Genomic DNA, 26,270 nt, shown 5'->3' with positions numbered 1-26,270 from the left:
ATTATACTTACCTTTTCCTATTTGTCCTCGGATCTTGAAACGAAATAGCAATAGATTTACCTCGCTAACCACCACATTTTCTGGAGACAAGCACATATTCAAGAGAAAAATTCACCATGCACCCAACAAACTCATTTTTTTCCTCTCCATTTGTTGCTTTAATTATTTCCCAAGAAACTTCCAGTTCTCTCGCTCCTTTTACACAGGTTCGGACAAATTAGTTCATATTGTCAGACTAAGCAGAAATAAGAGATCTGTCGGGCACACGAATCAAATTGATATAGAAGGTTGAGATATTCCTTGATTTTTATAAAATTTTCAGGCCTTCATTGATTAATTAAATGTAGTATTAAAATTCAAACCCGTTTGAGCACCACAATGCATGTACAAACTTGGAATGTAGCAATACATATATATTTAGCTTTCCACCAAGCACTGCTTTGCTGCATAATAGTAACAATTATAGAGAAAAAGGGTAGCAAACATTTGCCAAGAGCTGAAATGGCTAAGCTTTTCCCAGATATGATTGCTCTGACTGGTATGCAGTCCTTTCAACAGCCATCCACCACTCATCTTCTTCACATGTTCTATCCTGCTTTCAGTGACAAATTAAAAGAAGGTCGTAAGACTCATCTAGTTCGCGCAACAGAGGAAAAGACAGAAAATAAATTCTTGCTTCAGTAACAATGCACATCAGTTTTATTCCATTAGAGGCCAATTTTAACCGGCCAATTCAATCTCTAGAGTTGCATCACATATTGATAAATGCCCACTAACAAGTTAACTGGCAAAGTCTTAGTTCTGTTCTGACACAAGCACGACTAACATTTGCGAACTGAACACCACTATTAACTATTTATATAAATAAATTTAAAAAAATAAAAAGAGAAAGGGAACTAAAAAGAACGGGAGAAATTCCCAACCCTTTGGGTCGTTCAACTACTGAGCTTCAGTATCACCTAAAGTTTGGATTTTGCTCAATTAGATCCTACCGTATCAATTTTCCCTGAGATCTGAGATTCATTAGAACTGTTAGATATGTACATAATGTAGTCTTGTCCTACATTGGAATGGTAGTAGTATGTCCTTGTATAGTATAGCAATAAATAAGGACCTCTTGTATTGTATTGATCACACAATATCAATATATCATATTTTCTCCCGTGCCTTCTCACAAGGTATCAAAGCTATCGTGAGAGATTTATCGCTGTGCATAAATTTCAGCGATTCCGGGAAGTGAAATCAGTCACCAGAACCCTTTTTCCCGGCGACTTTTCAAAGTTGTTTTGCGTTTGCTTTGTCTCGGTTAGTGTTGTGCAAAATCCAACACTACCACAAGAGTAGTCACTGTCCGGCAACCAAACCCCAGTGAAAATCTCCGGCAGTAGTGTAGTGGTCGGAAAAAAAAATTCCGGCGAAGTTCTGACGTCGCGTGGGCCAACTTGCGGCCATTTTTTGGCGACAATTCTCCAGGACAGATTGTTCCCCTTGCAATTCCGAGCCTACCCATTCAGGTTACACCAAATTCCGACCACTTTTATATTTTTCCGGCGTGAACAGTAATTTCGGAAGTGGACTTCCGGCCATTTTTTGAAAAAGTTTCTTCAGAATAGTTGGGTCGTCTGGTAATTCCGATCCTACCCCTACTGTTTTTATTTCATTCCGACCACTTTGAATTTATCCGGCTGCTACAGTAATATTCATAGAGCTACAGTATTTCTGGTGTGAACAGTGTTTTCCGGCGCAGAACAGTGTTCTGTTTTCTTGTTGTAAACAGTGTTTTCTCGACGATTTCTTCAGTTTTTCCAAAGGAGTTACTAATTTTCACTATTTCAAGTTAACCCTACTACTATTAATTGTAGCGACATGGGAACCGATACTTCGAATAGTTGGATGGTTTCTTTAGTGGATGATTTTGAGTTTCTTCAGTACAAAGCAAGTAAGCAGACATCTTCTGAGATAGCTTCCGTTGTTCAAACAGGTAATAGCGTGACTTGTGTCTCCCAATCTCCATCCTCTGAGTCTTGGGTCATTGATTCAGGTGCATCGGATCACATTTTTTGTAGCAAATCTCTTTTCACTATTTCGTATTTCCAATCTCTTCCAAGAGTCACAATGGCCAATGGGTCTCAAACCATGGCAACTGCAATAGGTCAAGCAAGCCCAATTCCTTCCTTACCTTTAGATTCAGTTCTTTATGTCCCTAATAGTCCTTTTAATCTCATAGTTGTTAGTCGCCTAGCCAAATCACTTAAATGTGCCGTTTTATTTCTTGATGACCATGTTTTTATACAGGAACACAGTACAGGGCGGATCATTGGTACCGGGCGTGAATCAAATGGACTTTATTACCTTATCCTTGCTAAATCACATGTACTCACATCTTGTCTTCCTTCAACAACTTGTCCTATTACTGATTCACCAGATTTATTACATAAACGTTTGGGACATCCTAGTTTGTCAAAACTTTAGAAAATAGTACCTGGTTTATCTCACTTGTCAGCTCTAGAGTGTGAGTCTTGTCAGCTCGATAAGCATACTCGCTCTCATTTTCCTCGACGTATTGATAATCGAGCAAAGTCACCTTTTATTTTAGTACATTCAGATGTTTGGGGTCCTAGTCGGGTCAGTTCTACCTTAGGATTCCGCTACTTTGTTAGTTTCATTAATGACTATTCTAGGTGCGCCTGGATATTTTTGATAAAAATCGATCTGAATTGTTTTCTATTTTCCAAACCTTTCACGCTGAAATTCAAAATTAATTTTGGATTTCTATTCGCACATTTCGTAGTGATAATGCCCGAGAGTATTTGTCTTTCCCATTTCAGTAGTTTATGAAATCTCATGGGATTATTCATCAAATATCTTGTTCGTACACATCTCAACAAAATGGGGTAGCTGAAAGAAAGAATAGACATCTTATTGAAACTACTCGTACCCTACTCATACAATCTCATGCTCCGTTGCGTTTTTGGGGGAATGCAGTTCTTACATCTTGCTATCTTATTAATTGTATGTCATCTTCAGCTATCCAAAACCAAGTTCCATTCTCTGTTATGTTTTCCCACTTGCCTTTGTTCTCTCTTCCACCCCGTGCCTTTAGAAGCACTTGTTTTGTCCATAACCTTGCTCCAGGAACAGATAAGTTAGCTCCTCATACTCTTAAGTGCGTATTTCTTGTTTCTCGAGAACGCAAAGGGGGTATCGATGCTATTCTCCTGACCTTCAACGATACCTTATGTCCGCTGATGTTACCTTCTTGGAAACCCAATCATACTTCACAGGTCCAGGTAATCACTTAGATATTTCTGAGGTACTACCAGTCTCTTCTTTTGGAGATTCAGTCACTATCTATAGCTCCCGTTCCACCATCTATAGCTCCAGTTCCACCACCTATAGGTCCATTTCCTCCACATAATCCAGTTCAACCTTCTGCAGCTCCATCACTCTTGACTTATCATTGCCGTCCACATCCAGCATCAGGCCCAGGTGATTCACGTCCTGCATCAGATTCTGCACCTACTGCGGACTTGTCTCCTCTTAGTCAACCAATTGCACTCAACAAAGGTGTACGGTCCACACTTAATCCTAATCCCCACTATGTTGGTCTAAGTTATCATCGTCTGTCGTCACCTCATTATGCTTTTATATCTTCTTTGTCCACTGTTTCTATTCCTAAGTCTACAGGTGAGGCACTATCTCATCCTGGATGGCGACAGGCTATGATTGACGAGATGTCTGCTTTACATGCGAGTGGCACTTGGGAGCTTGTTCCTCTTCCTGCAGGTAAGTCTACTGTTGGTTATCGTTGGGTTTATGCAGTCAAAGTCGGCCCGGATGGCCAGTTTGATCGGCTTAAGGCTCATCTTGTTGCAAAAGAATATACTCAGATTTTTGGGCTTGATTATAGTGATACTTTCTCTCCCGTGGCTAAAGTAGCATTTGTTCGTCTTTTTTTGTCCATGGCTGATGTACGCCATTGGCCTCTTTATTAGTGAGACAATAAGAATGTTTTTCTCCACGGTGATCTTGACGAGGAAGTTTGTATGGAGCAACCACCTGTTTTTGTTGCTCAGGGGGAGTTTAGTGGTTGTGTATGCAGATTGCACAGGTCACTATATGGTTTGAAACAGTCCCCTCGAGCCTGGTTTGGTAAGTTCAGTACAATTATTCAGGAGTTCGGCATGACTCGTAGTGAGGCTGATCACTCTGTGTTTTATTAGCATTCTGCTCTGAATCTGTGTATTTATCTGGTGGTTTATGTTGATGATATTGTTATTACTGGCAACGATCAGGATGGTATTACTAATCTGAAGCAACATCTCTTTCAGCACTTCCAAACTGAGGATCTGGGCAGACTAAAGTATTTTCTAGGTATTGAGGTCGCTCAGTCTAGCTTAGGTATTGTTATTTCACAGCGGAAGTATGCCTTAGACATTCTTGAGGAGACTGGAATGATGGGTTGCAGACCTATTGACTCTCCTATGGATCCAAATGCTAAGCTTCTGCCTGGACAGGGGGAGCCTCTTAGAGACCCTATGAGATATAGGAGGTTGGTTGGAAAATTAAATTACCTCACAGTGACTAGACCTGATATTTCTTTTCCGGTAAGTGTTGTAAGTCAGTTTATGGATTCTCCCTGTGATAGTCACTGGGATGCAATTGTTCGTATTATTTGGTATATAAAGTCAGCTCCAGGCAAAGGATTACTATTTGAGGATCGAGGCCACGAGCAGATTGTTGGGTACACAGATGTTGATTGGGCAGGATCACCTTCTGATAGACGATCTACATCTGGATATTGTGTTCTAGTAGGAGGTAATTTGGTCTCGTGGAAGAGCAAGAAACAAAATGTAGTTGCTCGATCTAGCACCGAAGCGGAATATCGGGTCATGGCTATGGCAACGTGTGAGTTAGTTTGGGTCAAGCAGTTACTCAAGGAGTTAAAGTTCGAAGAAATCAGCAGGATGGAACTAGTGTGTGATAGCCAAGCTGCTCTTCATATTGCGTCAAATCCGATGTTCCATGAGAGGACTAAACGCATTGAGATCGACTGTCACTTTGTCAGAGAAAAAATACTTTCAGGAGATATTGTTACAAAGTTTGTAAAGTCGAATGATCAACTAGCAGATATTTTCACTAAGTCTCTTACTGGGTCTCGTATTAGTTACATGTGTAACAAGCTCGGTACATATGATGTGTATGCACCGGCTTGAGGGGGAGTGTTAAATATGTACAAAATGTAGTCTTGTCCCACATTGGAATGGGAGTAGTATGTCCTTGTATAGTATAGCTATAAATAAGGACCTCTTGTATTATATTGATCACACAATATCAATATATCATATTTTCTCCCGTGTCTTCTCACAAGAACCATGATGAGAAGTCACACATGTGGGAGCTACTATTCCGAGAATTAAAAAAAATGTATATCTATTAATAAAATCCACAACAAGAAGCTGGAAGGTGAAGATAAACAACCTCAGTAAGATCCAATGCTTTTTGTACGTTCTCAATGTTGTCTGCAACTCTTATGGCTTCAAGCCACCATTCTTTCTTGCAGCTGCTGAAAATGCTTTCGTCACTGTTTACAGTTGGCTTCCCCCAATCCAAATTATGTCCAGGCAGATTGACGGAAATGGATAAATGAGGTATAACATTATCTGGGACAGGTCGCAAGGGAGATCGGTAGCCTTTTAACATCAATAAAGGCGACTAGTCAGCCATTTTTTAGCCAAAAGGTTTAACTGATGAAGGAAACAAGAATATCATTTACCTCTGCAATCAGGATCGTGGCACTTCTGATAATAAACAGCCCTTCTCAGATCAACTACGTATATAACTGACACCACATGCATAAAGCAAAACAGAACCAAAAGGGGGAACAACATTAAAAAAAAATGCCAATGCATAGAATTTATCTAAACAAACATTGGTGTTGCTATTGTTTGTTTATTAATCCCTTTTCCGTTCCTGAGCCGAGGGTCTACCGGAAACAACCTCTCTACCCTCATAAGGTAGGGGTAAGGTCGGCGTACATACTACCCTCCTCAGACCCCACTTTTGGGATTTCACTGGGTTTATTGTTGTTGTTGTTGTTGCATAGAATCTATCTAAACTAATCTGTAAGAGATAACCAGAGGACAACTATATCCGATGTTACCAATAATGAAAACGAAAACATGTCCTGCAAGGTGCCCTTGGATGAGAAATAGAAATAGCAGAGAGTGACAGCTCAAACAGATGTGACTACTACCGAAAGTTCTTCCTTGCAAAAGTAAAGTTTGTGATGCATTACCATGATTGCTTTTATGTTGTCTGCCAATTCTTTCACAGTATCTATTTCTAGACATGCTGTAGACCATCAATGCATACTCAGAGAACCAATACCAACTTCGGATTTTTCCTGGAAAGAATGTAATAGAGAAAGTAAGCAGTACTCCGTAGTTTTGCACTTTAACACATGTGAACTGCTAAAGCTTTTAAGCACTGACAAATACAAAACTAGAACTACAACACTAGCTTTGACACCCAGACATCAAAACAATGAAGACAGTCATGGCCCAGTAAGGCCGCCAGGTAGTTCGCAGCAATTACTATGCCTCGATCTGAAGCTAGTTGGTGTCCGCTATATGAATCCTCACTCCACGTATTGCTCCTTTTGAACATGTCTCATTCTAATGTTCAATACTTTAGTTTCTCTAATACTAGAGGTTCTCTTTATTTTTGTGAGAAAGCACAGGACAAAAATCTAATTATTAACAATGATACAATGAGCCATATATATAATACATATTCTACTCTTACTACATATGGGACGACATATTCTACTCCTACTACATATGGGACTTGAAGTTTGAATGCCTAGTAGGGATGGCAAATGGGGCGGTGCGGGTGCGGGGCGGTGCGGGTTTAAGGCTATGCGGGGCGGGGTGGGTTTACAATTATGCGGGTGCGGTGCGGGGCGGGGCGGGTTGAAATACCTTTTCATAAAAATTGATGCGGAGCGGGTTGCGGATCATGCGGGTTTAAGTAAGTTTTCTTTCTTATTCTTTTTAAGTTCGATGATAACTTCAAGTTATAGTCTTTATAGACTTTTGTTTCGGAAAGACAAATATAATACTCCGTGCTTAATATTTTTTTGCTCAAAGCAGACTTTTTTTTAACTTTCCTGTTGAACTTCTTTTAGAGTCAAAAAATTTTAGCTTACTCAAACAAATTAGTTTTATTATTGGGTTATACACAAGTCATCAAGGAATATTAGAAATAATATTATAGGAATGTAAATACTATTTCATAATGAATACTAAATTAATACATAAGGGGTCATCTGCTTTTCACAATGAGCAACAGATTCTTTTTTTTTTTAATTGAAGAATTAGTACATAAGCAACAAAAAAACTTTCAAATTTTTGGTTGATTAAGCTGAAAATTTCAGCCAAAATATAAAATAGAAATAAGCAAATAAAATAAAATAAAAAACTTATGCGGGGCGGGGCGGGGCGAGTGGATGCCGGTGTGTGTGGGGCGGGTGAACGCGGGTGAAAATGTTACGCGGGCGGGGCGGATTAAAATCTTCGCGGGTTTATGTGGGTTCGCCCCGCAACCGCACCGCACCGCTTGCCATCCCTAATGCCTGGGCAATTGGGATGTCAACTGCACATTAGTTCTTATTTGCCTTGAGCTCGACAAGTGTCGTAAGCTTATTTGATCTAAGCCAACAGCGGGCACATGTGCTATAAATGTACAGCCATGGCCTTAAACGGTGAAAGACTTGTTATTTCACTACGGAACACTAGGAAGAAATGTGAGGGTTTCGAGAGAGTGTTGAAAGGCAGCAATCGACTTGTGATTGTGCCTAGTCGAAGTTGAGTTGTGGCCGATTGTGGTCATAACGAGTGAGGGGTCCTTTGTATATTGTGATATTAATGCAAAGGTTGTTTTGTTCTGCTAAAAATAATTAAGTCCCTAAAAAGTTTAAACATTGGCCAAGGTGAAGGCTGAGTCAAGTCTACACTTGACTGTCGCACAGTGGGCGAACCTCGGGCAGAAACTCGGGCATAGAAAATCGACCATGTGACAGCTAGTATTAGAGCGCACACGTTGAAGAAGGAATTAAAATCTCAATTCCTTCCAAGCAACTCGTCATGGGTTGCAAGGGAGGGCTGCGACAGTTGAAGCAAAGCGGCATTGCGAGGACATATGTCAACGAGTTTACTTCCTTGATGCTCAATATAGGCAACATGGCAGAAGAAGACAAGTTGCACTATTTCATGAGCGAGTTGATGTACTGGGCGCAAAGAGAGTTGAGAAAGCAGAATGTCCAAAATCTCTCCTCTGCTATCGCGATGGCAGATGGGTTGGCTGACTTCAATGAGGGTGACAACCCTAAAGAAAATTCACATTCCAAGTTTAAGGACAACGTGAAGGAATGGAAGAAAAACGGGAAGGGCCATATTGTCGTAGATGAAGGGAATACCGGGAAAGGAAGGCAAGCGAAGTCTTCCTATGGTACAGAGAAGGGCGGCAAGTCCAAATGCTGCTTTACATGCAGCGGGCCATACCTGAAGAGAAACTGCCCATTACAAACACGGGTGAATGCTCTACCTGCTGCAGAGTTGAACAAAGAGAAGAACGCAGGATCCGGGAGTAAATTCCACAACAGTGGTAGAAGAAGGGGAACCAGAAATTGGAGCATTTTATGCACCCAATCAAAATACTAGTCCCAAGGTGAATCTGTCCTCGACGAGGACGTCGAGTTTGTTTGTTAAGGGCTTGGCCCTTTGACTCGGCAGATGGCATGGTGGCGGCAAGGGGTTGGCATAATTGACCTTGTCATGGTCCTACGTGCGGGATGAATCAATCATGTAGGCAATGTAGGCGCCATTGCGTAAGTTGCAATACACAATGTGGGCAGACTGGTGCGCTATGGCATGGCATGGGCGCCGGGCGGCAAGGGTAGTGGGACACTAGCTTGTGGCATGTGCCAAGGTAGGACTAAGTGTAGGCAAATCAAGGCAGGCTAATGGAAAGGCTAGAAAGGAAAAGCAAAGGCAAGGCAAGATGAAAGCTAATGAATGGCGCAAGGGAAACAAGAGTTGGCACGACAAAGTGAAATATGGCCAAAACATGTACGAGTGGCAGTAGCGCCAGACGTGTGCGGCTAAATCATGGCATTGGGGCTGAGCAATGTTGAAGGACCAAGACTGGGTGCAATACCTGCCTTGGGCGGGCGCAACAGCTGAGCACAAAACGTACATACACTACACATGGAGCAGTTGGGCGGTTATAACTGCTTGTGACCAGATTCCTAAAGTCTTCCATCACCTTTGTAATTTGAAATTTGAATGCCTAGGCAGTTGGGGATGTCAATTGCACATCTTATGGGCCATGAGCCCGACAAGTGTCGTAAACCTATTTATTGTAAGCCAAAGGCTCGCACATGTGTTATAAATGTACTGCCTTTGCCTTAGACAAAATCGAATGGTGAAAGACTTGTAATTTCACTAAGGAACACTAGGAAGAAACGTGAGAGTTTCGAGAGTGTTGAAAGGCAGCAATAGACTTGTGATTGTGCCTAGTCGAAGTTGAAGATGAGTTGTGGCCGACTTGTGGTTATAACAAGTGAGGGGTCCTTTGTATATTTTGATATTATTGCAAAGGTCGGGAATTTTCCCATATCTGATTGTGTCCATACTTTGTTGTGCTAAAAATAATTTGTCCCTAAAAAGGTTAAGTGTTGAAGAAGGCTGAGTCAAGTCTACACTTGACTGCCTCACAGTGGGCAAACCTCGGGAAGAAACTCGGATATAAAAGATCGACCCTGTGACAGTAGGCCATTATCCTACCACCGAAAGTTGATAGGAAAAAATTTGAATGATGCGTCGCTGGCACGATAGTCGTGCGATACGTCGAGTTATCATGAACCATTGCAGCAACAGGAATCAGCGTAGCAACAGGCAGAGCCCGCGTCAACCTTTTATCTAATGAATGCATCCCTTCCAAAATTCGGGTTTTGTTGCATGTATTAACTCTAGAAACTACGGTTATTCGAGTAGTAGATACCATCAAACAAACTATAGCTGATATAATGAATCAATTCGGTGTTTCACTATCTGAATTAATTCATACTTACACAAGCATGACCTAATCATTGAGACAAGCATATGAACGTTATCAACTATCAAGTGGCTATAATCTTTGTATAACTTATCCATGAACCAAATGACCCATCAAAATACAGAACTTAAAAAAGCAACCAGTATTGTGATGACAGTCTAAATAAGTAGCCAACCAAAATATGGGTGGGTGCCTAGTAAACACCCAATGAATGCTCTCTTCCTATGTAGTAAGAAAAAAGACAAGAAAGGGAAGGAGGCCAAGTCAAAATTTGCTGGGTTTTTTTGCAAAATCTTCACATGAAGGGATGGGCAACTAAATACGTAATATACTAATGCATTTATAGAACTTCCTAGTATGAAGAAAATAGAGATAATTGCAATGGGTAATTACAATATGTACACATAGGATAACGTAAAACACAAGATATAAAAAGAAACAAACTATTCATGTGCAACACAATCATTTATTCAACAAAAGCATGCATGCTAATAGTAAAAAAGAAAAGGGGTAGAGGGAGAAAAGAAAATCAAGTCATCCATGTTTGTCTGCTCTAAAGAAGCTGAATATTTGGGTGTCACCTGGTATATTTCCGATTGAAGCAACAGACTCTACAAACATATCCAAAGATGGGAATGGTGATTTTCCCATCAAATAAGTTCTTGAAGGATCGCTTGTACAAGCATTTAGGTCAAAGTCCAGTGAAACACCAGAATGCAGTTGGAAACTCTTGGTACTCTGCATATGAGACAACATTGAGCCCTTTAGAGTGGAAGGAATCAGAGCTTTCCCCTAAATGATGGCAGCAGTTACAACTCAAGATCTGACTACTGCCTATGATGTCAGGATAGAGTTCATATTAGGTAGTTAATGAACTTATTTCTATATTTCAAAGAAAACAAAAATCCAGGAGGGGCTAAAATAAAGTCCACAACATGAAAAACATATTCTGAAGTGAGGAAAAACTAAGTGCTACTAGTGGAACGTAAGTGGAGTTACCTCCGTATCAAATTGAAGGGCCTTCACGCAATCTAGATCCATTTTGCAGATCAGTAGCTTCTCACAGTCAGCATCTATATTGCAAATCAAGGATGCCATAAACACTTCTTCCTTAGTCTGTCATAAATTGAAAAGTCTCTGGGTTAAACTACAAGCACATATCACATGTAAAGCATAGTACACGGTTTTCATAGATGGTTTTTAACAACCGTGGACATACTTCCCATTTACTTGTCTAGAATATTTTGCACCAACATATATTGAAATGTAACTCGCTGTAGAACTATAGGGAGCAGCAGATGCATAGTGTATCACATATTAATCATTTGTGTTTTGGTGATGGACACACTGACGTGCCACATTCAGGGGGAGGTTCCATAGTGTATATTATTCGCGGATGACATTGTACTGATTGACGAGGCGTGAGGCAGTGTTAACGCGAGACAGGAGGTTTAGAGACAGACTCTGGAGTCTAAAGGTTTCAAGTTGAGTAGGACCAAGACAGAATACTTGGAGTGCAAGTATAGTGACGGGACCAATGAAGCAGACATGGACGTGAGGCTTGATACACAAGGCATTCCTAAGAGAGATAGTTTCAAGTACCTTGGGTCTATTATCCAAGGGAATGGGGAGATTGAGGCTCGCATCCAGTATTTTTTGTAACTGTTGTTTTCTTTCATTGTTTATCACCTTACTATCTTGTTATTTTTATTCTGCTTTCATATGGCTTTTTGGTACTGCCTCTTCTTGTCTATATTTTCATTAATGTGGTTCTTATGCTTTCCTGAGTCGAGGGTCTATTGGAAACAGCCTCTCTATCCTCACAAGGTAGGGGTAAGGTTTGCGTACACACTATCTCCCCAGATCCCACGGTGTGGGATAATCCTGGGTATGTAGTTGTTGTTGTTGTTGCATCCAGTATTTTATGTGATAAGAATGTGCCACCTAAACTTAAAAGTAAGTACAGAGTGGTTGTTGATCGACTATATTGGACGGGGTAGAATGTTGGCCAGTCAAGAACTCCCATGTCCAGAAGATGGAAGTAGCAGAGATGAGGATGTTAAGATGGATGTGCGGGCATACCAAGATGGATAAATTAGGAATGAAGACATTAGGGCCAAGGTAGGAGTAGCCCAAGTGGAGGACAAGATGCAGGTAGCGAGGTTTAAATGGTTTGGGTATGTGAAAAGGAAAGGCACAGATGCCCCAGTAAGGAGGTGTGAGAGATAGGCCTTGGTGGGCTGAGAAGAGGTAAAGGTAGACCAAAGAAGTATCAGAGAGAGGTGATTAGGCAGGATATGGCGTTGCTTCAGCTTATCGAGGACATGACCCTTGACATGAAAGTCCGGATGACGAGAATTAAGGTAGAAGTCTAGTAAGTAGTCGAGAGTGTTTCTTTCCCATACCAGTAGTATTAGTGTTAGTCTTGTATTCTATTATTGTTAGATTCGATTACTACATGTTCCTTTTGCTTCGCTTTCTTATTATCTTGGCGTTGTTCTGCTTGTTACTACTGATTTCTTTTCATCTTTTCTTGAGTCGAGGGTCTACCGGAAACAGGCTTTCTACCTTCAAGGCAGGGGGTAAGGTCTGTGTACACACTACCCCCACCAGATCTCGCTTGTGGGACGACTATACTGGGTCTTTTGTTGTTGTTGTGCTTCTCGAATCATGAAAAACCACTTTTAGAAGCCAGCTTTAGGCTTAGCTGGCTATTAGAGCAAGTAATATACTATGCGTACAACTGGTTTAAGCAAGACTACACTCTATGAATTCACTTTAAAACTCCTACATTTCCAATTTATATGACACTCTTTTATTTTGGATGTTCCAACATTTTCGACACCATTCTTGTAATAATCTTGATCTACATAACTTTCACAATTTAAGACTTCAAATTCAATTAACTACTCAAATTTTAAAATTTGATCTCGTTTCACTACCATTAATATAAATATACAAGTTAAATTAACATCTTCTCATACCCTATCAAATATCACCATACAAATTGGATCATAGTAAAATTTAGCACTTTTAGAGGTAAAGAGGGCAACAACCTCCAGTATGTCATAACAAATAATAACCCTCCACCTAACTTTACACTGGTCTCCTCCCACCCCGATGCAGTATAGCAGAAGAAGATATTCCCCAAATAGAGGGAGGAATATACAGAATTAATCATTTATGTGGTGCTGTTTGAGTACACTACACTGTAATGTTAAAAAGTTTTATGTTCTTTCATTGATTTGTGTTCTCCTTTCATTTTTTATTTTTTATTTTGACTACCAGATATTATAGTACATATGAGACCAGTACTCACTGTATTGACATTCAGGTTCCTTTTTTTTTTTTTGATAAGTTAAATTGAAATGACTTTTAGGTATTCTTTTCCGATGACTTGACAGCTTATAATACATAATCTTTCTTATGTAAGGAACTTTCTGCAGGTTTCTCGTTCATCTATAAAGCGAAGGTTTGGCTTCTCCAATCATACATATCGCTTGGTAGAAAAATAAAAGTTCCATTTAGTCCTGGAACAAAGGCAGCTAAACTGAAGAGTTCAAAGGAAAATTGACTTTATTGTGAATATAAGTAGCAGCCACCCCTAAGAAAACTCAAGAAATCAGCCAACCTAGACGTAGTGGATGTCAGTAAAAAGTTCTATTCAATAAGAGATGACTCATTGGAGATCTCCACTGAAGTAGCTCGAGTCATATCCCTCTGAACTCTTCTCCATTATTCCAACAGATATCAGGTATAGATTATTACATATGCGAATACTTCAGGATCATTCAGTTAAACTGCTAACAAACACATCTTTATGGCAATCTTTTGCAATAGAAGCCAAAAAGATCAGTTCTCTTATATGATGTCCCATGCAATGAACCAAGCTGATCAACCATCTTATTCTGCAACCTATCCACCTTTACTGGTTAAAAGTTAAAACGGCAAAGACCTCATAACTTGTGTGCTCTCATGTACTTCATAGAAAAGCGGAGCTTGTTTTATTTGACAAATTTATTGGAAAATGGTCAGCAACTAAAGCTCCAGAAATAGACAGTGAGATGCAAAATTATTGAATTATGCTATTTCCGTTGAAGTTTAAAATCAGCTTGGTTAGAGAATTTCGATGATATGGCTTCTAATTAGATTCATAACTTTTGTTAAATTACCTGTAGAAAAATGTTAGTGGAATGCTTCTAAGCAGTAAGCAAGTGGAGCAATGACATGTACATGAAGCACAATATCAAAATAAGATGCTAATATGATCCTAGTAGTTATGCGGTTTAACTTTAACTGCATTTAGGTTTAAATGCTATAGATCTTTTCTCAACATCATTTAATACCAAAAATCTTTTTTGAAGCTAAAATCTAAGATTGATCTTACAGTACAAGCTACCACTCACCTGGTTAATTGACTAAGTCATACACACAGAAGACAAATAGTCCACCTAGTAACATAATCAACCTAGTAAGGAACACCATCAGAGTAAAGCGTTACCTACCATGTCCTTACATTTAAAACGTCCACTTGGCAGAAGCACAGAACTCTTCCCTGCTTTAGATGACAGGGCTAGGCGAAAGCAGCGATTTCTAGAGTAGACAGCTTTATCCACAAACAGTTGACATGGAATATCAATTGAGCTTGAATCCTTTGAGACAAAAAGGTTTCTAAATCTTCCATCAGTTTCACTTAAGCTACTGATCCTTGAGCATATCTGATAATAGGCCACAAGAACTGATAATTGATTCAGCATTCAAGAAGAGAGTAAGAAAAAAATTTAATGACCAATAATTTGTAGTAGTATTCTTTTGAAAAAGATATGAACAATGCAAATGCTGTTAGACATAAGAATTAATTAAAGAAAAAGTGGGATCCAAGTTGAGCACCTAAAGTTTGACCTGCACACAATGACAAATTGAAATTAAACAGGGCCAAAGCGGGATGAAGCCGATGAATATAGTACCTCTGTAACAAATGCACCTGCATGCAAGTTGTCCTTGAAAGCAGCATTTGGAAATCGAATAATTAAATGACGAGAAAACTTTTCTGCCAGCAAAGCGCTACGTCAATATCAGTTATGATAACATAGAAAATTCGTAGTACCATATTACTAATATGTCAACAAAGAAGTTTTCTGCATCAGATCCTGTGATAATTCTCCCATATACTACTATTTACTGCAGTGCAGTTCCTAACCACATCGTGTGCCCCATTTGATCCACCAAAGTAACTTCATCCACAAAACAATCAGATTTGTCTAAACCTGCTTCCTCTTTTAAATGCAGATTTTTATTAGTAATATGTTTGTGCATCAACTAGAAGATACTGGGATATAGAAATCAGCATGAGATCTAATGAAAATGTGATCCACAGAAAGAGAACATTTTCCTGTGGATATCATATCAAATTGGGAAATAAGCAAGGAAAGAGTTCCAAAGCTTCACAAGAGTAAGGTGTGCTGAAGACAGTTATTCTTCAATATTAACCATCTTAAAGCCCACTTCAGAGGTATTAGTCTATCACCAAATAGCGATGCAGGTATTAAAGCAAGTCAGAGTAAGGCGAAAGCAAGACCAGAATATTACAGTGACATATAGGTGCATCACAACCCATCCTGATGTTCCACTTTAGTCAAAAAAGTTCTCTTTGCAATATTGCCAAGTGGGATCCTAATTTCACATGCATAATAATGAGTTGAATTAATTGTTTATACACTTCACCAGGCTTTCATGCCAGATATTCTAGCTTATTACCACTGAAATGAGTGGAAAACATGTTTCCACCAAGCACTAAGCTATTGTCAGAAAAGTACTTTGCAACAGTGCGAGTCCATCAGCTGATCGTTCACCAATAAATTATACATATATACAAACACAAATATAAACATGCATACCTACATATTATGTCGACAACATACTGCACGCAGCTGAAATACTGGATACAGCAGTCCACTAACATGTAACATCCTACCTTCATTGGAGGAATCGAGCTCCACAACCCAGTCATCGTTTCCTTCAAGACAGTACTTTTCCTTGACTGCATCAAAAATGACCTGTATCAGAAGGTCAACCATTTCATCTCCATTTTTAGCTGCATTTTCTCTCTTGTTGAACTCCAGATCAAAATAGAGGTGGCATGGCAATCCCTGAAAATAGGACATACCAGTTGACAACAGCAGCATTCTTTTTTTATGGATCAGATTAAAAAAACAGAAGTGGCAGTAGAGGTGGCATGGCAATCCCTGAAAGTAAGACATAACAGTTGACAACAGCAGCAGTTCTTTCTTTATTGATCAGATAAAAAATAGAAGTGGCATGGCTCTCTCTCTCTCTCTCTCTCTCTCTCTCTCTCTCTCTCATAAAGAAAACAGAAGTGGCAGTAGAGGTGGCATGGCAACCCCTAAAAGTAGGACATAACAGTTGACAACAGCAGCAGTTCTTTCTTTATTGATAAGATAAAAAATAGAAGTGGCATCTCTCTCCCTCCCTCTCTCTCTCTCACATACAATCTAAGATATTGTGATCCAAGTTATATTTGAATATACAAGAGCTTGTAATTCCTCATGTGACAAAATCAAGGGAAGCTCAAAAGTTTCGGGGATGAATTTTCACTAAGCCATTCCACAGTGGAGATAAATTACAAAAGATTACCTCCTGGATTACTTCATAGTGGTGCCGAAATTTAGGATTCATAGTTTCGTACCTAATCAAAATTATAAACACAAATAAGTTTTAGAACATGGGGGAGGTATAATCTTTGGCCATATTTTAAAGCAGATACAGCTGAACAAACTTACCTTCTCCAGAACTCTTTATATGTGGAAACAAGGAATCTCCTTTGACCATTCACATGATCCTGATAACTGAAAACACGAGCATTTGATTGCTCTTTAGCATACTTCATCGCTTCATCTTGCCTCGGAAATGTGGACCATATATCTTGTCTAGTTAAACACAGGGGTTAATACAATTTTTTTTCTAAAAAAAAACTTTTTAGCAAAACGCTTACCATCACTAATGGGTAAAAGGGGTAAAAGAATCATTTGCAAGTACCTTAATTTATTTTGCTCGTTAAGATCTACACGGATTTCATTCAAGAGGCGCAATAGACGAGCTGGTCTTTTTGGAGGAACTCCATGAGGAGAACCATAAAATACAAGGGGAGAGAACTGCCGCCCCTTCTTAACACCCAACTACAAGAAGAATCATAAAATTTCAGTTAATAGTTCCCCCCCACCGTGTTATATGGCATAGGATGTGCTTGAAAACTAAAATACAATTTAAGGAAACTATGTGAAATAAGAAACTGAAGCTTATTATCAATGGGAAGGCCTTGAAAGTTAAGAAAAGAAAAAAGAAAAAAAAAACAGTATGTACATTCTGTAGGCAGAGCTCAACATCCGAAGGTGTTGATAACTTTTCCAATGTATCACTTTGCTTCACAGTCCGCTTTCCCTTTTTCCTTTCTCTTATCGCTGATTCTAAAATTTGCATAAGAAAAATTGACAACCACAAAATAGAGAAATATCAAAATTAGCATTCACTTAAAATGTGGTCAAAACAGCAAGGAAAGGCATAGTAGCATCTCACTTTCAGATATCCTAAATACCACAAGGAAACCAGAATATTTTTAAAAAATTAAGCTTTGATGATTTCATTATTTTTGCTGCTGAGTCGTGCAATTGTAAACCAAAAAAGATTAAATTTCACTACAATTTATTGCAAAAGAAAATGAAAAACCTTTTGACGAACTATGACAACGAAAATTTCAAAGCAGTCAAACCTTTTTTTTTTTTTGAATAAAAATAGCGATTCAGACCTCTGGATAAGGAAACAATACACTCCTAAGAGAAAAGAAAAGTTTGGAATAGTTGAAGTGTAATTGGCACCAAAATAAAAGGGAATAGAAGAGGGATTACGAGGGGGAGAGATGCCGCATTTGAAGCATTCAAATAAACGATCTACGTCGTCCATTCGATTATTTCACCGTAGGGCTGCGGCAGCCGAGAAACCATTCGTCTCAGGGGTGTCGGTATTTCCTTTGAGCGGGAATTGGCTACTTCAGAAGTTTAGTGTAAAAATGGGGTGTGGTAGACTTTTTATCCACTAATTTAGCTAAGCAAAAATAGTCATTATTCTATTAAAATTGTTTTGAAAAAATAGTTTTACCCTTTCTTTAATTCTTATATTCTTTTTTTTTACTAACAGCGATCATATTATTTATATATATATATATATATATATATATATCACATAATAGTAGAGTTAACATTGTTCATAGTGCCCTATAGGGCATTACCTACTTGGCTATTACATAAGAACAGCATGTCTTTAAGGACATTTTTATTTCCAAAAGCTACTAGTCTAGAGCAAACATCTTTGTTAACGTACTTAACTACATAAGTCAAACCTTCATAGTCTGATTTTAAGACATTGGTTACAAAATGAGGAGCATAGTAGATAATATTAAGATCCCTACCATTGTTGCCACTTAGTGCCTCCTTAGCCAACATGTGTGTCGGCTTGTTGGCCTCCCTGAAGGTGTGATGTATTCCCTGGACCTTCACCTACCTCATTAACAACCTGCACTCATGAATAATGTCATTTTGTATTACCATTCCATTATCCAAACAAGTAATAACATCGGTTGAGTCTTTTCCACTTCTAATTTTGTGAACCCTTGTCTTATGGCAATCTGGAGACCAGTTTTCAAGGCCATTAATTCTGCCTGAAGGGGTGTTGTTTCTGGAAGGTTCCCATGGAAGCCAACTATCCATTGGCCATTATTATCTCTGAAGACTCCACCAAATCCACAAAGAGATAGGGCTTCTTTGAAGGAACCATCAATATTGAGCTTAATATGGCCGCTAGGAGGTTTACTCCACTTAATACTTATTGAAATTTTTACCTTTGTAACATTTTCCTTTTCCGTTAGAAGCTTATATTCTAATGTTAGATTAATCGCACTTTTGAGGCTAGCCATGTGTGTATAGTTGTTGTATAAATTGTTATTCCTATTAATCCAAATCGTCCACATAATAAAGGGAAATAAATCTTGCCAAGTGATAGTGCCTTTTTTAAAAGTAGTGTTATGGTCACGTATATGTGTCAACCAACTATTGACACCATTCCAACTGTTAGCATCGATTCCTAAGAGGGACCACAACTATTTTACTGCCATACATTCCAAAAAGACATGCCTAATAGTTTCCCTATGAGTTTTGCAATAGGAACAGATTGGATCAATGTTTATGCCAATATGGTGTAAAAAGCTTCTTATTGGAAGCCTATCATGGTAGCATTTCCATAATAAAAAATTTAACTTGTTAGGGCAGTTCACCTCCCAAATCCACGTAAAATCCTTGTAGTACTCAGTTAGGTTGCCTAAGAGGGAGTAGCATAATTTGCTAGTAAAGAGACCATTAGTGTTTAATGACCAAACAGGTGTATCATAGGTTTTAGTAGTAGGATTTGTAGCCTTTATTTTATTAATAAGGCCTAGTTCGAGCACCACTGAGAGCTTTGATAACTTCCAAGTGTCATTCTTCCAGATATCCTTTGTGGTTAGGATGTCATCCTTTAGGGTAAGAGGAACCTGAATACAATGAGGAGGTGGAGGAGTTTGAGAGACCCAACGACTGTTCCACACGCTCAAGTTTGAAGACTTGTGAGGCAACCAAATAATCCCTTTGTTACAGACTTCCCAGCCTAGCATTATACTATTCCAGATAAAGGAGGAATTTTTGGTCGCTTTCCTAGTACTATAGAGGCCTAAGATCGTTTTAGCCCGGGGTGATTGAGTGTTATTAAGGAGTCTCCAAGTTAGACTAGGAAGGTTTACTAGGTTTTTCTTTTTGGCAGCATGTAAACCTAGCATACCCTCCTTCTTGTTTTGTATGATAATATCCCACTTTATGAGGTGAAGTTTTTTTGAGGTGTCATTAGTACCCCATATAAAATCTCATTGAATCTTATCTATTTTACTAAGGATCTTAGCCGGTAGAAGAGTGTACTGGATTATGTGATTAGGAAGGGAGTTTAAACAAGAGGTGGCCAAAGTACATCTACCTGCCATATTAAGGCAATTGGATTTCCAAGTAGTTAATCTTGAAATCATATTATCAAGGACAAATTAGAAGTCCTTGGCCATGGGTTTAGAGCTCGTAGTAGAAAAACCTAAGTATTTCCCCAAAGATTTACTAATCTTGATATTAAGGACTTGTGAGAGGTTAGCTTCAGTAATTTTAGGGCAGTATTTAGAGGTGATTATTTTGGACTTAGTCCTGTTGATGGATTGCCCTAATAGGTAATAGAAGGAGTCAAGGCAATCTTTAATGGCTCCTATAGATTTTTCATTAATTTGTGCCATTAAGGCTAGATCATCTGCAAAAAAGAGATGAGATACTTGGTGTTTATTATTGCCAATAGTAACGCAGTCCCAACGACCTAGATCAACTTTATGGTTAATTAGGGTGGAGAGCATCTCCATGCAGAGTATAAACAAATACGGAGACATAAGGTTGCCTTGTCTAATACCTCTGTTTGGGGTAAAATAACTAGTTCTAGTGCCATTAACCAAGATGGCTATTCTGCTAGATTAGATACAATTCATTATGAGCTTTGTAATATTCGGATAAAATTTGAAAAATCTCAAGGCTCTATAGACAAAGGACCATTCTAGACGATCGAAGCCTTTTCCAAATCAATTTTTAAAATCATGCTATGCTTCTTGCCATGATACTTGTTCATTTTAAGAATTAATTCCTGAATAATAATAGCATTGTCGCAAGATTTCTTATTTTTTAGGAAGCTAGTTTGGAATGGGCTAATAATGTTGTTCAAGAAGGGTTTCAACCTATTTGAAATGATCTTGGTAATAATTTTATAAATAGTGTTGCATAGGCCTATGGGTCTAAAGTTTTTTATATTATTGGCGTTAGGAATCTTAGGAATTAGGCAAAGCAAAGTATCATTGATATTTTTAGGAATAGTACTAGTGTTGAAGACCTCTTGACACATGTTTGTAACAGATTTACCAACGATATTCTAATATTTTTGGAAGAAAAAAGGGTGAAGTCCATCAGGCCCCAGTGCCTTATAAGGCTTAAAACAATAGGCTTTTATAATTTCAGAGTTTGTAACGGGGGCATCTAGGGAGGATAAATCTAGATTGATAAAACACTTAGGATCATCCTTAATATGTCTCCAGTTGCTAATTTTGTGAGAGATTGTGAAAGTATTTTCGTAGAAGTCTTTTGTATGATTAATAATATCCTCAGGGTTATCAATCCATATACCATGATCATTTTTGAAGAAAACAATTTTATTGATTCTTTTCCTGTTAGTGGCCATGATATGGAAGAATTTAGTATTTGCATCGCCCTCGTTTAACAAATGGATTCTAGAGCGTAGCTTCCAGTAATCTTCCTCAATTCTAGGAATATTATTAAAGTCTTATATTAGAGTGGATCCTAAAGATTGAAGAAAAGTACTATAATGATAGGAAGGTGAATTTTGAATACCGTTAAGTCTTGATAGGATACGCCTTTTATTTTTAAAAATGTCCCCAAAAGTATTGTCTTTCCAAGTAATGACAGTATCTTTAAACGTGGACATTGCTTGGTTATAAGAATTGTTACCCCAAGTGTTATTAACAATGGTTTTAAAGTGTGGGTGGTTGCACCAAAATGGTTCCAACCGAAATGGTTTGCCCAATGAATAACACTGTCTTGGAATAAGGTTAACGAGTAGTAGATTATGGTTAGAATGAGTATTAGGTAGATGAGTAATAGAAGCGTTTGGAAAAAACTGGATCCATTGATCGTTACCAAAAAATTTGTCTAAGCGCTCCATGATTAGGCTATTATTAGTAAACCTACGATTAGACCAAGTATACTTGCAGCCTTTGTAACTTAAATTTTCTAATTTACAGTAGTTTATATTATTCCAAAGCTTAAAGGTACGTCTACGGTTAAGGGGTCTCCCTCCTATTTTATCATTAGCACTAAACACATCATTAAAATCTCCGCCTACTAGCCATGGGACACTATGACAATCCGCTATATTTTTAAAATTATTCCACATATGATCTCTAACTACAGAATTAATACTAGCATATATAGAGGAGAATAGCCATTTAAAATTGGTAGGTCGTTCCTCAATTGTTGCATGAATTTCATGGTTCCTACGCACAAAGTTGTGGACGTTCACTTTGGTGTGATCCCAAAGAATCACCATGCCCCCAGCTTGTCCATAAGCTGGTACCTTAATTAGCTCAGAAAACCAAAGTCGTTCAACAAGGAAGCATGAGCTTGCATTCTAGTCTCGAGCAGGGTAACCATGCATGGCCTGTGGTGAGCCATAAGATCCCTAAAATTCCTTCTAAAATCCTCATTATTCCCTCCCCTAATGTTCCACATTATGAAATTAGTGGGTCTAAACATCTTAACATTTGGGGTTGGGTTGTGACCATTCTTCAAGCCTTCCCTGGTGGGGGTTGAGTTCCCCCTCAGAGATGGCACAAGGATCATTGCCCTGTTCCCCATAGTTGGATCCTGTGGTAGACGAATGTCCATTGCACACTTGTATAGACTCCGAGGACAAGAGAGAATGTGCCTCTTCTCTTGAGCTTCTTTGAATAAGAAAACCTTTACCTCGTTTAGGTTTCCCAATTCCACCACTGATTTCTCTATCAAATCTATTGGATCGATCATTTCCTCTTCCATAGGGTTTCCTGTGTTTGGAACTACTGGAGGATTGAGATTGATGTCTTCCATAGGGATTTGCATGTTGGGGTTCTGTGGGTGTTGATGGTGTTGTGGTACTTCCCACTGCATCAATATAAGATTCACATCAGTTAGGGCTTTTGGGGGAAAGAAAGGTAGGTCTAGGCCCAAGTTCTGGGGTAGAATTGGGACCAGATTGAAATGAGGAGGTAGATTCCATTGGGCTCTCATTTCTTGGACTAAATTTGGGTTCATTGCTGGTGCTAAGGGCTGTAAAATATTGTTCACCCAGACATGATTCATGTAGTTGTTCATAGCAAGGTGAAGACCCTCTGACACTAGTTGAGCTAAGTAGCGTGAGTTTTGGATCAATATCAAACTCTCCTGCCCATTGATTGTGGCATTGAACATAAGACCCCTCCCCATTAGACCTATCTCTATCCAGGACAGTGGGTGATGGTCTTGTGGTAGTGGGGGTTGAACATAGATTATTGGGTTGTTTGGAAGTTGATTTGGTAGTGGTGGAAGGTTTGTCATGTTCACTGGTCTTGGGGAACGAAGGAGTTGAATGAGTCTATATCTCCTCATGTTGTTCAATGGAAGCCTTGGCATTTTTTGAAGCTTGGTTCTCACTTAAATTGGAGGAGGTGGACGGGTAGGGTATAATTGCATCTATATGCATGCAATCTGAATTGGTTAGCATAGGAGATATAGAAGAAGATTTTGGAGCAGATTTTGCATGACAATGTTTGGCCACTTGTCGCATGCTTCCCTCCATTTGTTCATTCAGAGACGTTTCGGTGGACAAGTATGGGTTGGCATTTGTAGTTTTTTGTTTTGTTTTTAGTGGTTATATCATTAACATTAATATAATCAGTGTTAATAGGGTTACTAATTAGATTACTAGGATAATTGTTTCTAGAATACCAGTTAGGGACTAAGTTAATAGGATTTGTAGAGGTATTATTACTCTTCGTAGTAATTGACGTGTCCAAATTACAATTGGACTGCTGCATGTTGAGATTAGATCAATAAAGAATTATTTTTGGGAGGGTTAGAGTCCAAAACAATGTGCTCATTGCACAACTTGGAGAAGCGATTTTCCAGTTGAAAACCAGTTGTTTTAACATCCATTATGGCTTTGGTGGAATTGGCCATAGGATTATGGAGCATAATACCTTTGCTAGACGACAAGGAGTTGGGATCCTTATTGACAAATTTCAACTTTTGGGTGTTGATATACTTACCTGTTGAGGTATTGAATATTTTAACATCAATACCTGCCTCCATAGATGCCTCCTTCCCTGTATTTGGAATTTTTATTTCTGATCTTCTTGATTTCTGAAAAGATACGGTGTGCCAGTCATCCTCATTGCTTGATTTACCTATACTTTGAGTGCCTTGGATCTGGACTGATCTTTCTTTAATATTCTCCACCTGGGACTATGGGGTTAATATGATAGAGCATTGGCCTATTGTGTGTCCTAGTGAACCACATTTCTTGCACAAAATCTTGTCTCTTTCATATTCAATTATTTGTTTGTGTTCTTCGATAAATATGGATTTAGCCACTGGTTTGTTCATTGGCAGTTCCACACAAAGCCTAGCATATCGCCCTCTCAAAGTGGAGGATGTACAATCATCAATTTTTAGGAGTCTCCCAATAGAGTTACCAATTTTTTGAAGAATAATCCCATCGTAGAATTCAGTAGGCAAATTTGGGAGACGGATCCAAATAGCAGTGCATATTTGTTTTGCATCAGATGCTACAAAATTTGGTTCCCACCTTTGGCAAGATAGGAAGTGGCCAAAGATGAACCATGGTCCATTTTGTAGAACTAAGTTCATGCTCTCTTGTTTTTGAAATTTTGCAATATAGTAATCTAAGCCTAAATCAATTAGGGGAAAGTTTTCATTTACTTTCCATAGTTCCTGGACCTTTTTTAAAGGATTTGGTGAAGAGTTCATTTACCTTGTAATTTAATGATTATGGAATATTTCCAAGGCATATACATTCGGTCCCTATTCTCTTGTGAGAGGATGATTTTTCCTTTCATAGTTGTATTAACATCTGAATGCCTTGATGAGGAGGAAGTATGAGCAACATTGGATAGAAGGATGGTGGATTCAATTATGATATCCATCTCTTCCGTTCCCTTAATTAATTTGTCTTTAAAGGTAGTTTGTTGATTTACAGAATTTTTGCGGGTATCATCGATGGTAATGTCGGGTGGTTTAGGGGGGGGGGATAAGAACCATCTCTATATCAGTATTGGATTGGCTATGGCTACTGAATTTGGTAGAGGTAGTCTTAGGATTTTAGAAAGAAGAGGGAGCTTCTCTCTCTAGGAAGTAAACTCCTTCCTACTTCAATTCTTATATTCCCAAACCCTTATTTTATTTATTTAGAGGGAAAATTTGAGAGCGAAAATTTCAGAGGCAAGTTTTGCGTGCTCCTCAGTATTTGTATCGTCCTCGCATGCAAACCAGCTGCACTTAATCTTTATCCTTCTTCATCTTCTCTGCATCGAACGATCGAACTGGTATTTTTTTTGCTTTTATGCATTTTTGTTTTTGTATATGTGTAATCGCGATCAATGTTGTGTCAAGTATGTGTGAAATTTCAAAAATAATGATTATAAGTTGATTCAGTGTCAAATAAGTAGCGGATTTTTGTAAGGAAGTTATTCAAAAATATTTGGTATTGAAATGTATTTGTGGTTCAATCAATATATTTGATTATGTAAAGATATTTCATAAAAATAGTCATACGAATTCATAAGCTAACTGTGTTTATGAATTTTTAGTTAACCGTGTTCATAAAAGTTAAGGACCAAGTGACATTAACTTTTGAACTAGGAACTCAAAGTTAAGGACTGAGTGTCCTTAACTTTTGAACTTGAAACTTGAAGTTCAGGATCAAGTGTCCTTAACTTTGTAACTTGACACTTGAAGTTCAGGACCAAGTGTCCTTAACTTTTCAACTTGAAACTATAAGTTAAGGACTGCCTGTTCTTAACTTCTTAACTTGTAACTCTTTTACTTGAAACTATAAGTTAAGGACTGCATGTTCTTAACTTTTTAACTTGTAACTCTTTTACTTTTGAACTTGAAACTTGAAGTTCAGGACCAAGTGTCCTTAACTTTTCAACTTGAAACTATAAGTTAAGGACTGTCTATCACTTTTTACCTTGAAACTTGAAGTTAAGGACCAAGTGTCCATAACTTTTGAACTTGAAATTTGAAGTTCATGACCTATTGTCCTTAACTTTTCAACTTGAAACTTTAAGTTAAGGACTGCTTGTCCTTAACTTTTTTACTTGAAACTTGAATTTCAGGACCAAGTGCCTCGAACTTTTCAACTTGTAACTGTAAGTCCTAATCTTTTAGTGCTAATCTTTTATGTTCTTTTTCCTTCTTTGT

At 38.5% G+C, this 26,270-nt stretch overlaps 2 protein-coding genes across 5 annotated transcripts; both read right to left on the bottom strand.

The window, feature by feature from the left end:
* Positions 1-275: 275 nt before the first annotated feature.
* LOC104243717 (uncharacterized) lies at positions 276-18,187 on the bottom strand. Of its 4 annotated transcripts, none has more exons than XM_009798961.1 (14): positions 18,042-18,187; positions 17,500-17,603; positions 17,176-17,315; positions 16,920-17,066; positions 16,774-16,825; positions 16,094-16,268; positions 15,087-15,169; positions 14,625-14,837; positions 11,119-11,235; positions 10,701-10,857; positions 6,299-6,406; positions 5,777-5,842; positions 5,482-5,693; positions 276-592 (listed from the first exon to the last, which is right to left on the bottom strand). In XM_009798961.1, exons 1-14 carry the CDS (start codon positions 18,094-18,096, stop codon positions 506-508), a joined length of 1,716 nt encoding a protein of 571 aa, XP_009797263.1. In that variant the 5' UTR covers positions 18,097-18,187; the 3' UTR covers positions 276-505. The 4 variants fall into 4 exon arrangements, with proteins under 4 accessions (XP_009797263.1, XP_070016279.1, XP_070016281.1 ...); XM_070160178.1 differs by having other exon boundaries at positions 14,625-14,857; positions 15,087-15,164; XM_070160180.1 differs by having other exon boundaries at positions 15,087-15,103.
* A 546-nt stretch (positions 18,188-18,733) lies between these two features.
* LOC138879789 (uncharacterized) lies at positions 18,734-19,105 on the bottom strand. The gene has a single exon (XM_070159423.1). It carries the CDS (start codon positions 19,103-19,105, stop codon positions 18,734-18,736), a length of 372 nt encoding a protein of 123 aa, XP_070015524.1.
* Between the last annotated feature and the right edge of the window lie 7,165 nt (positions 19,106-26,270).

This window comes from Nicotiana sylvestris, chromosome 10 (genome assembly GCF_000393655.2).
Source record: "Nicotiana sylvestris chromosome 10, ASM39365v2, whole genome shotgun sequence".
In the NCBI taxonomy this organism is placed as follows: Eukaryota; Viridiplantae; Streptophyta; class Magnoliopsida; order Solanales; family Solanaceae; genus Nicotiana; species Nicotiana sylvestris.
This window is presented reverse-complemented; position numbering and strand designations above follow the sequence as displayed.